The 12,857-nt window shown below is 35.6% G+C and overlaps 1 protein-coding gene across 2 annotated transcripts in view; it reads right to left on the reverse strand.

Moving 5' to 3' along the window:
• Positions 1 to 12,857, reverse strand: part of EXOC6B (exocyst complex component 6B) — a 739,232-nt gene that overhangs the window by 370,922 nt on the left and 355,453 nt on the right. For both annotated transcript variants that reach the window (XM_033175069.1, XM_033175068.1), the window contains exons 12-16: positions 11,051 to 11,122; positions 9,551 to 9,648; positions 7,585 to 7,690; positions 6,244 to 6,353; positions 3,479 to 3,590 (exon numbers count right to left, since the gene is read on the reverse strand). In XM_033175069.1, the coding sequence (XP_033030960.1) occupies positions 3,479 to 3,590; positions 6,244 to 6,353; positions 7,585 to 7,690; positions 9,551 to 9,648; positions 11,051 to 11,122 (498 nt within the window). The remainder of the gene's footprint in view (positions 1 to 3,478; positions 3,591 to 6,243; positions 6,354 to 7,584; positions 7,691 to 9,550; positions 9,649 to 11,050; positions 11,123 to 12,857) is intronic.

The raw sequence follows: 12,857 nt of genomic DNA on the forward strand, positions 1-12,857 counted from the left end.
GATAGAGACACAAAAAACCCTCCAAAAAATCAATGAATCCAGGAGTTGGTTTTTTGAAAAGATCAACAAAATTGACAGACCACTAGCAAGACTACTAAAGAAGAAAAGAGAGAGGAATCAAATAGACACAATAAAAAATGATAAAGGGGATATCACCACCGACCCCACAGAAATACAAACTACCATCACAGAATACTATAAACACCTGTACGCAAATCAACTAGAAAATCTAGAAGAAATGGATAATTTCCTGGACACTTACACTCTCCCAAGACTAAACCAGGAAGAAGCTGAATCCCTGAATAGACCAATAGCAGGCTCTGAAATTGAGGCAACAATTAATAGCCTACCCACTAAAAAAAGTCCAGGACCAGATGGATTCACAGCTGAATTCTACCAGAGGTACAAACAGGAGCTAGTACCATTCCTTCTGAAACTATTCCAATCAATAGAAAAAGAGGGAATCCTCCCTAACTCATTTTATGAGGCCAACATCATCCTGATACCAAAGCCTGGCTGAGACACAACAAAAAAAGAGAATTTTAGACCAATATCCCTGATGAACATCGCTGCAAAAATTCTCAATAAAATACTGGCAAACCGGATTCAGCAGCACATCAAAAAGCTTATCTACCATGATCAAGTGGGCTTCATCCCTGGGATGCAAGGCTGGTTCAACATTCACAAATCAATAAACGTAATCCAGCATATAAACAGAACCAAAGATAAGAACCACATGATTATCTCAATAGATGCAGAAAAGGCTTTTGACAAAATTCAACAGCCCTTCATGCTAAAAACGCTCAATAAATTCGGTATTGATGGAACGTACCTCAAAATAATAAGAGCTATTTACGACAAACCCACAGCTAATATCACACTGAATGGACAAAAACTGGAAAAATTCTCTTTGAAAACTGGCAAAAGACAGGGATGCCCTCTCTCACCACTCCTATTCAACATAGTGTTGGAATTTCTGGCTAGGGCAATCAGGCAAGAGAAAGAAATCAAGGGTATTCACTTAGGAAAAGAAGAAGTCAAATTGTTCCTGTTTGCAGATGACATGATTGTATATTTAGAAAACCCCATAGTCTCAGCCCAAAGTCTCCTTAAGCTGATAAGCAACTTCAGCAAAGTCTCAGGATACAAAATTAATGTGCAAAAATCACAAGCATTCTTATACACCAGTAACAGACAAGCAGAGAGCCAAATCAGGAATGAACTTCCATTCACAATTGCTTCAAAGAGATAAAATACCTAGGAATCCAACTTACAAGGGATGTAAAGGACCTCTTCAAGGAGAACTATAAACCACTGCTCAGTGAAATCAAAGAGGACACAAACAAATGGAAGAACATACCATGCTCATGGATAGGAAGAATCAATATCGGGAAAATGGCCATACTGCCCAGGTGATTTATAGATTCAATGCCATCCCCATCAAGCTACCAATGACTTTCTTCACAGAATTGGAAAAAACTGCTTTAAAGTTCATATGGAACCAAAAAAGAGCCCGCATTGCCAAGACAATCCTAAGTCAAAAGGACAAAGCTGGAGGCGTCACACTACCTGACTTCAAACTATACTACAAGGCTACAGTAACCAAAACAGCATGGTACTGGTACCAAAACAGAGATATAGACCAATGGAACAGAACAGAGCCCTCAGAAGAAATACCACACATCTACAGCCATCTGATCTTTGACAAACCTGAGAGAAACAAGAAATGGGGAAAGGATTCCCTATTTAATAAATGGTGCTGGGAAAATTGGCTAGCCATAAGTAGAAAGCTGAAACTGGATCCTTTCCTTACTCCTTATACAAAGATTAATTCAAGATGGATTAGAGACTTAAATGTTAGATCTAATACCATAAAAACCCTAGAAGAAAATCTAGGTAGTACCATTCAGGACATAGGCATGGGCAAGGACTTCATGTCTAAAACACCAAAAGCAATGGCAGCAAAAGCCAAAATTGACAAATGGGATCTAATTAAACTAAAGAGCTTCTGCACAGCAAAAGAAACTATCATCAGAGTGAACAGGCAACCTACAGAATGGGAGAAAATTTTTGCAACCTACTCATCTGACAAAGGGCTAATATCCAGAATCTATAAAGAACTCAAACAAATATACAAGAATAAAACAAACAACCCCATCAAAAAGTGGGCAAAGGATATGAACAGACATTTCTCAAAAGAAGACATTCATACAGCCAACAGACACATGAAAAAATGCTCATCATCACTCGCCATCAGAGAAATGCAAATCAAAACCACAATGAGATACCATCTCACACCAGTTAGAATGGCAATCATTAAAACATCAGGAAACAACAGGTGTTGGAGAGGATGTGGAGAAATAGGAACACTTTTACACTGTTGGTGGGATTGTAAACTAGTTCAACCATTATGGAAAAGAGTATGGCAATTCCTCAAGGATCTAGAACTAGATGTACCATATGACCCAGCCATCCCACTACTGGGTATATACCCAAAGGATTATAAATTATTCTACTACAAACACACATGCACACATATGTTTATTGCAGCACTATTCACAATAGCAAAGACTTGGAATCAACCCAAATGTCCATCTGTGACAGACTGGATTAAGAAAATGTGGCACATATACACCATGGAATACTATGCAGCCATAAAAAAGGATGAGTTCGCGTCCTTTGTAGGGACATGGATGCAGCTGGAAACCATCATTCTTAGCAAACTATCACAAGAACAGAAAACCAAACACCACATGTTCTCACTCATAGGTGGGAACTGAACAATGAGGAAACTTGGACTCAGGAAGGGGAACATCACACACTGGGGCCTATCATGGGGAGGGGGGAGGGATAGGGATTGCATTGGGGAATTATACATGATATAAATGATGACTTGATGGGTGCTGACGAGTTGATGGGTGCAGCACACCAACATGGCACAAGTATACATATGTAACAAACTTGCACGTTATGCACATGTACCCTAGAACTTAAAGTATAATAAAAAATAAAAATAAAAATAAAAAAATAAAGACTTAGTCTGACACTAACCAAGAACTATGATTGCAATATCCTTCGCATCGATAACTGATGCAAGCAAAATGTGATTTCATATTCTACATTGTACATGAACTGCCATTCACTTGATTGGAACCTGATGCTCAATATATTCTACAAACAAAAATATTTGTATATAATCAATGGCAGGTAATAGAAATGTATCCTAACAACTTCAGAAAGGAAAACCAGTTAAGCTAGTGAAAACAATAAAAGAGAAAAACAACTTTTTTAGAAAAAATGAATAAATTTTTCAAAGGTGACCAAAGAAAAGAACAAGAGATTTCATTTTGCACTTTCACCATTAGGAGCCTATCAGGAAGGGCATGTAGAAAGTTATAACGAATTCAGACATAAGGCCCAGAGCTTAGGACATCAGTTCACACATTGACTTGGATGACTTCATTAGGAGCAGGTTTACCTCAGTAAGCCCAATATTCTTCCTTTTGATGACATTCTGCAGAGAGTTGCTTAGAGTCCTTGTCAGCAACAGGTTTGTTGATTTACGAATCATGTCATCAATTTCAGTTGAGCTGAAAGAGAAGCATTAAGAGTCAGTCATAGCAGGTAGCACAATTATTTCGGCAAACAAACAGGGTGCCAGTGGTACTTGTGGTAATAATAATAAAATAATAATAGCAGCAGCAAATATTTATTGTAAGTCAGAAAAAGTACTATAATAAACTCTCCTAGCTTTTGTTGGCTAAAAAAATATAGTTTGTCTTCATTTTTGAAAATTGTTTTTCTGTCTACAGAATTCTGGCTTTTTTTTTTTTTTTAATTTCTTTGAGTATTTTAAGGATGTCACTCCATTTCCTCTGGCTTGCATAGTTTCAGAAAATAAGTCTATTATAATTCTTATCATTATACTATCTTGTAATTTTTATTTTTGGGAATGCCTTCTAAACATTCTTTACCTTTCATTTTCACCAGTTTGAATATGATGTCTTTAAATATTTTTGTTTGTTTCTTGTTGTTGCTATTATTTATCTGAATTGGAGTTCTCAAAATCTTGAATTTCTTGTTTGATGCCTTTCATTATTTTTTTGAATACTCTCAGCCACTTTCTTTTAAAGTATTTATTATTCCCAGTTCTCTCAGTCTTCTACTTTAATCTACCATTTGAAATTGCCCTACAGATCTTGATTCTATTTCTTTCACCTTTTTTTATAGATTCTATATTGTAATGCTAGCTCACAGTATACTGTTAACAATACATTAAGACTTCAGTTGTTTTTGTCTTTCTCACATGTGTGGTAGTTACACCGTTCCTATTCTGCCACAGGTGCAGTAGTCTGTCCCCTTAGAGGGACCAGTCCCATCATCGTTTTCAGAATACTTAGTTTCCTGGTGACTTCGCCTCTCTGATGAGTTCCAAAAAAGTTTTAATTTTGTAGCTTCTCCGTTTTTTTTCCCCCTGCATTGTTACATAGGAAGCAACAGTCTTTCCAGTCTTATATACTGTAGACATAAACAGAAGTATTTCATAGTAATTTGCTTTAAAAAATGCCGTGTGTGTGTACGCGTTAAAACATATAAGAAGTGTTATTACTATGTGGTAGAGTTTTGGGTCATTTGCATTGTTCCTCTTTGTGCTGTTCTTTATCTCCTGAATTCTTTACAAACATCTAATTTTACTAATATAATGTGAAACAGGATCTCTCATATATGTATGTGGGTGTGTATATATTCTATTTTTTTAAGATGAGTATGAATGCTAGAACAGTATTTTACCATAGAAATGCCATGTGTTTGCTATTTTAAAAAAATCTTTCTTTCAAAAAGAAAGTTTTGTGTATTCAAAATTCATGCAATTACAAATTTTGTCAATATGCATAATGCTTTTCAGCCTCTTCTGTCTAGTATAAAAGAGAAAATTAAGAGAATAATTATTCTTAAAGCTGCATTAAAATCTGAATACAGCAGTTTCTCTTGTTTTGAGAGCCTGCATGTAAAAGAAATAATTATTTTTATACAAATTTTCTCATGTTTCATGTTAGCCTCTACTACAAAACAGATATGACTGACAAAGCAATCTCTGTCACTCCAGGTTATAAGCTAAACATATTCCACGATATAAGATAAATGCCAACTGAAGAGTAAAAGGCGTTTAGCTTTTTCTAAAATCCCCGAGTTAAATATTTTATTTAAATTTTAAATGTGAAAAATATTAAAGGAAGTTTTCAGGCAAAAATTTAACATATTCAGGCAAGAAAAAGGCATCTGACATTATCCCATTACTAATATTATTCCTTTACCATATTACCTTTCTTCCAAAAGAAGATAGAAAAAGTAATTTTGCAATCAACTTGTAATGATTTATCTACAGTAATATACCTAACATAACCTACAGACAATTATCTAATATAAGGTCATTTATATTAAGGAAGTGGGGACTAGGCAGATGGGGGATGGAAACCCAGGGTAAAAAACACAAACATCCTCGTTTGTGTTTGGCTTGGCTTCTATGTTGCTCCAGCACTTATTAATTGTTCAGCTTCTTAATTAGACTAGGTACTCCTTGAAGACAGGGACCACATTTTCATCATCTTAATTATTTCTATACTGAGGAGCAGCTGACAAATAATACATTAGCCAAAATGTATGGTGAATAAACCAATACATGAATAAAGAAACAAAGGAGCCTATACTCTAGGATGTACAGAAAACATACATATACGAGTAGAGCAATAATGTTTCCAAAGGATTTTATCTGATACTCCCCTTTCGGCCTTAACATTTCATTAAGTAGAATGTTAAAATTAGTATTTTTTGCCTATTTTTTTTTTCTTCAGAGATGGGGGTCCTGCTATGTGGCCCAGGCTGGTCTTGAATTCCTGGATTCAAGCGATCCTCCTGCCTCAGCATCCCAAAGTGCTGGGATTACAAAAATGAGCCACTGCATCCAGTCTACCATTTTCTGGTAAATTATCTTTAATAGAAAGTGTTGAAATGCAAATCTATAAAGAGCAAGATAGATAATATAAATTTTCAAAATTATTCAAAAGTTACCAATCTTCCCTTTCATCATGACTATATAAATATAGCAGTGCTATGCATTGAAAAGCTAATTATTAAGATTTCCAAAATCAGAGCTGATGGGACTATCAAAAGTTTTTCAGAATATGTAAATATATGGAGTCACAATCTTAACATTGGTTACATTTCTACTATTTTATATCATACCTTAGATGAAGATCTTCTGAAAACTTCAGACAAGCGTAGATAAATTCTTTAATTTGGTTGTAAACTTTTGGCACAAATTCAGAGAAAGGAAACTTTTTTGGAAATGGTTGCTGTAAATGCAAGAAGTAATGAAATCAAGTCACAAACCAAGAAACATTGAAGATATTTATAAATTATTTAGCTTACAAAGAGAACATTCTTCCACATTGTGAATTGTCTCCTTAACAACCTCAAATATAAGAAAATATCTCCCAAAGTTTTCTGATATTAAAAAGACATAAATTCAGGCCAGGTGCGGTGGCTCAAGCCTGTAATCCCAGCACTTTGGGAGGCCGAGACGGGCGGATCACGAGGTCAGGAGATCGAGACCATCCTGGCTAACATGGTGAAACCCCGTCTCTACTAAAAAATACAAAAAAAACTAGCCGGGCGAGATGACGGGCGCCTGTAGTCCCAGCTACTCGGGAGGCTGAGGCAGGAGAATGGCGTAAACCCGGGAGGCAGAGCTTGCAGTGAGCTGAGATCAGGCCACTGCACTCCAGCCTGGGCGACAGAGCGAGACTCCGTCTCAAAAAAAAAAAAAAAAAAGACATAAATTTTAATAAAACAATAATTCAAATGTCCTTCATCATGGAAAGAGATAAACAAATTGTGTTACCTACTCAGCAATAAAAAGGAATGAACAATGATACATGCAACAATTTGGATGAATCTCAAAAGCATTATGTCATATCAAAGAAGTTAGTGTCAAGAAGTTATATACTATACAATTCCATTTACATGGCATTCTAAATAAAGGCAAAAGTAGATGTACAGAGCCCAGGTTTCTGATGTCCTGGGGCTGGGTTAAGGGAGGGGTATAACAAAGGGGCATCATTAAATAAATTTTATTTTTTGTATAATAGGCCTATTTGGTATCAACATTGTGGTAATGGATACATAACTCAATACATTGTCAAAATCAGCAGAATTGTATACCACAAAGGGTAAATTGTATGTTGCCGGGAAAAATGTCTTTAAATTATAATAAAAACAAGTATTTCAAAGTGTAAACTAAATTAGAACATCTACAGTAATCCTCCAAACACTTCAGAGGTAACAGGACCCAAAGCCATCTGCTGATTCCCAAATCAGGAAATTCTGGTCTTCCCCAAAAAGAGTTCTTCATTGTCAGAAAGGTGATTAAAGTAAAAAAAGAAAAGAAAAAGAAAAAAGAATCCTTTGAAATTGTTTTAGAGTTCTAACCCATTGAGTTGAAGGTAAAGCTTTCAATGAAACTGATCCAATGAAAGCTTTTAAGAGGATGCCAAAACAACCAGAGAAGTTTAAAGTATTCCTTACCTTTTCCAGTTCTATATCTTGAAATGGGAATTGTCCTACCACCCTTTTGTACATCTCTTCACTTGTTACTGGTATAGGACTGTAGTTGTCAGAATCAAGTATGTTTCTACAAATGGAAGGACAGACAAAGGAAATGGAAGGATAGACAAAGCGGGGTGGGGGAGGGGAAGGGAAGGGAGGGAAGATGGGTTAATCCAAATACTTTTCTGATGAACTCCAATCTTAATATATATAACACAACCCAAAATGAACATTTCCCAGTCCCTATTATATTCCTTCCACAATATAGCTGTTTGGTTTTGGATTTAAAGAAGACAAAAATAAAACTATCCTCTGAAGCAAATGGACCACAATTATAAATATATGTCTTAGGATTAGAGATTTACAAATACGACAGAACGTATCAATGTAAGTAAGAAGTAAGCAACAAAAGAATGTGTGCTCTAGAAAAGGCAAAGAGATTTTTTTGTTTGGTTTAATATGATATATAAATGTACTTTATTATTATTAGAGACAGGGTCTCGCTCTGTCACCCAGGCTGGATTTGAGTGGCATGATCACAGCTCACTGTAACCTCAAACTCTGGGGCTCAAGCAGTCCTCCCACCACAGCCTCCCAAGTAGCTGAAACTACAGTTGCTCACCACCCACTGGGCTAATTTTTTAAGTTTTTGTAGAGATGAACTCTTGCTATGTTGTCCCAGGATGGTTGCAAACTCCTGGCCTCAAGGGATCTTCCCACCTTGGCTCCCAAAGTGCTGGGATTACAAGCATGACCCTCTGCATCTGGCCCATTGGTAAGGTTTTTAAAATCATGTTCTATTCTAACTTTCAAAATTGGCAAATAGAGTAACTTCCATAATAAATTCAAACTATTTCATTTACTTTACCTACTGCTCTACATCAAGAATGACTTTTTTTAAATCTATAGGTTCTCTCTCCGTAAATAAACTGGGCATTTTCTAATAGTAGGGACCATATTACCAAAATCAAAACAGAAGACTCACTGAAGGCGTCAGATCAGAGCATCTAAGACTATGGATATATCATGTTATTCATTTTCAAATATCCTATAGAGGTAACAGTCCCTTAAATACAATTATACCATTAGCTAAATCTAGGTTTTATAAATATTTATGTTAATATACAGATAAATTGGACTAAGTGATGATAGAGATATGTTCATAAACCATGAAGAATAAGAGTAAAGGAACAATGTAAGATCTTAAAGCTGTAAGAGTTTAAAAACAGGACAAACCGATCAGGGAAAGGGGTCTTGCAAGAGGCAGTATAATCACTTAAAGTAAAGGAGAGTAAAGGTATAAAAAGAAAAAGAGTCAAACGAGTTGACCTGGGTTATATGCCAAGAGCACAGTCCGAGAAGACATCTGTGAGTGACAGATGTGACAGAATAACTTTCTTACTATTGTATGCATGTTGCAATAGCTACTTAAATAACAGGCTTCAAATGCTGGGCTATTATATGCCCCTTTGCTGTGTGTAGAGAGGGAAGATGATGAGGAAGAACATGAGTGAGTCATCAAAACGAATTTTCCAAAAGCCTAAACTATTCCTAAGTGCTCAAATGCTACTTAGTATAATTAAGTTGTAGACTAGGCATGAACCTCAAAGTGAAAAACAAATATCAGAAGAAGATGACACCAAGATGATCTGAATGACATGAACTAAGGAATCTGACATTTATCGAAGGAAACAAAAAGGAAAAATAGAGTTTGGTGACTTCCCACTACAGCAGACACTAATACACTGAGACTGGATATCTTGGGAACATAATTTTGGATGTTCTAACAGTTTATTTGAATTCTGGATCATAACCTAGAGTAGCTACAAAATATAAGCAACATACACTTGTTGCCTACTACATCTGAAAACCTTTGTGCATAAATACATGTATGCACACTAATGCATATGAACACACACATATATGACTATAGGTAATTTCTCACCTGAAAACACCTGCCCACTTCTTTAGCAGAGTTTCACTATATTGATCTCTGATTTCTAACAGCATGTCAAAAAGCTGATTTACAGGGAAACCATACACCTGAAACAAAATAAGAAAATCACTTCAGTTTCTAAGGAAGGAGGTTTTTTTTGTTTTTTGGTTTTGTTTTGTTTTTTGTTTTTGGCAAAATGAGAGGGATAAGACACTGAAAAAAATTACATTCTTTGGGCAGCAAATTAAATAAAACCATGATGGTAGAATCTTTCATTCACACCTAATATCTAGCATTTATCTCTTAAGAATTAAATAATACCCAGTAAAATGTTTAAGCCAGTGAGAAAAAGATGAAAATTAAAATCTATATATAAAGGGCATAATATCGGCTAAGTCCTCCCTACAACCCCTCCTATAAGTCCTAATACCTATAGTAAGAGTTCACAGAAGGGAGAGAAAGTAAAAATGCTTCAAATCTCATCCACTTCTAATGCTATTCTGTTAGATATAATATGTGGTTCAAATCAACCATCATTATTCAAGATGGTAGTTAAAGAAATAAGAAGACTAACTCAGGTGCCATACATGAATTAAGAACATTTTGAAAAACTAATATAGTCAGTGGTTCAATTAATTGATTCGATATGAGAGAAAAAAAGGAGATGGAAACTACATACGAAAACATAATGGCTCAGGGTAAAGCTCAGGAAATGCTATGAAGAGATAAAAAGACCTAGTTCCTAGGAAAATAATAAACCCAACTTAAAACTAAAAGGGAAGTTATCCAAGCTTATGTAGATTTTTTTCTTTGTTCATTTTTATTGTTGCTGTTTCTCTTCTGTTTATTTGTTTGTTTTAAGACGGAGTTTCACTCTGTCACTCAGGCTGGAGTGCAATGGCACTATCTCAGCTAACTGCAACCTCTGCCTCCCAAGTTCAAGAAATTCTGCTACCTCAGCCTCCCAAGTAGCTGGGATTACAGGTGCTTACCACCACACCTGGCTAATTTTTGCATTTTTAATAAAGATAAGGATCCACCATGTTGGCCAGGCTGGTCTCAAACTCCTGATCTCAAGTGCTCAGCCCACCTCAGCCACCCAAAGTGCTGAGATTACAGGCATGAGCTACCATGCCCAGCCAGAAATTTTTTTTTTTTTTTTTTTTTTTGAGACAGTGTCTCTATTACCCATGCAGGAGTGCAATGGTGAGATCATAGCTCACCACAGGCTTGAACTCCAAAGCTCAGGCAATCCTCTCACCTCCGCCTGGGACTACAGGAACGTGCTACCACTCTCTGCTGATTTTTTATGTTTTTATTTTTTGTATAGATGGAATCTCACTATATTTCTGAGGCTAGTCTTGAACTCCTGGACTCAAGCAATTCTCCTACCTCAGGCTTCCAAACAGTGAGGATTACAGGCAAAAGCCACCAGACCCAGTCAAGAAAAAGGTTTAGAGCTGATGAAATACTAATCTAGATGAGCATATGTAAACAGAAGTCACATACCTGAAGTGTGTCAGCAAAAAGCACAATGAGATTCTTCAAATCTAACACAAGGTTTGGATCAGAGCAGTAAGACTAAATAAAAGACAAAGAAGGAAAAACATGTCAATAGTAAAATGCAATTAAATTTTTATTTATTTAATTGTTTAATGCTTTATCTGGCAAATTCTTTACCTGGTAAATTCTTTCCCTAGAAATCATTCAACACTTTCCTGGTACAAGGTAACACCAGATTCAGCCAGGGAACAGCTGAATACAGCAAGTTCAATAACCATGATCTATATTTTCAACACTTGGGAATTTGAAAATGCACTTCTAAATAACTCTTTGGTTAAAGAAGAAAACAAAATTAACACACTTTAAAATGAACAACAATAAAAAACTTTATATCAAAAACTATATTTTGTGGCTAAAACCATTTTCAAAATAAGTTTATATCTATGTAAACATTACAAAACACAAAAGATGAAAATAAACAAACTAAGCACTGAATTCATGAAACTACAGGGGAAAGCCAATGAACCATAAATAAATGAGAGAATAAAATTAAATTAAAAACAGAAACTAATGAAATTAAAAATGATATGGAAGACTTGATTAAATGAAACAAAGACCAAGTTAAAAATAAAATCAATAAAATAAACAAATCTTAGACAAAACTGATTAAACAATACAGAGAAAAAACTCTAAACAATATAAGAAATAACGCATTTAAAGCAGTTAATAGAGGGAAATGTATTGCACTAAATGCCCACAAGAGAAAGCAGGAAAGATCTAAAATTGACACTCTAACATCACAATTAAAAGAACTAGAGAAGCAAGAGCAAACACATTCAAATGCTAGCAGAAGGCAAGAAATAACTAAGATCAGAGCAGAACTGAAGGAGATAGAGACACAAAAAACCCTTCAAAAAAATCAATGAATCCAGGAGTTGGTTTTTTGAAAAGATCAACAAAATTGATAGACTGCTAGCAAGACTAATAAAGAAGAAAAGAGACAAGAATCAAATAGACACAATAAAAAATGATAAAGGGGATATCACCACCGATCCCACAGAAATACAAACTACCATCAGAGAATACTATAAAGAGCTCTACACAAATAAACTAGAAAATCTAGAAGAAATGGATAAATTCCTGGACACATACATCCTCCTAAGACTAAACCAGGAAGTAGCTGAATCCCTGAATAGACCAATCACAGGCTCTGAAATTGAGGCAATAATTAATAGCCTAGCAACCAACAAAAGTCCAGGACCAGAAAGATTAACAGCCGAATTCTACCAGAGGTACAAGGAGGAGCTGGTACCATTTCTTCTGAAACTATTCCATTCAATAGAAAAAGAGGGAATCCTCCCTAACTCATTTTATGAGGCCAGCATCATCCTGATAACAAAGCTTGGCAGAGACACAACAACAAAAAAAAGAGAACTTTAAACCAATATCCCTGATGAACATTGATGCAAAAATCCTCAATAAAATACTGTCAAACCGAATCCAGGAGCACATCAAAAAGCTCATCCACCACAATCAAGTCGGCTTCATCCCTGGGATGCAAGTCTGGTACAACATAAGCAAATCAATAAATGTAATCTAGCATATAAACAGAACCAAAGACAAGAACCACATGATTATCTCAATATATGCAGAAAAGGCCTTTGACAAAATTCAACAGCCCTTCATGCTAAAAACTCTCAATAAATTCAGTATTGATGGGACGTATCTCAAAACAATAAGAGCTATTTATGACAGACCCACAGCCAATATCATACTGAATGGGCAAAAACTGGAAGCATTCCCTTTGAAAACT

The sequence above is a fragment of the Trachypithecus francoisi genome, unplaced genomic scaffold (assembly GCF_009764315.1).
Source record: "Trachypithecus francoisi isolate TF-2019V2 unplaced genomic scaffold, Tfra_2.0 Lachesis_group17, whole genome shotgun sequence".
NCBI classification, from domain to species: domain Eukaryota; kingdom Metazoa; phylum Chordata; class Mammalia; order Primates; family Cercopithecidae; genus Trachypithecus; species Trachypithecus francoisi.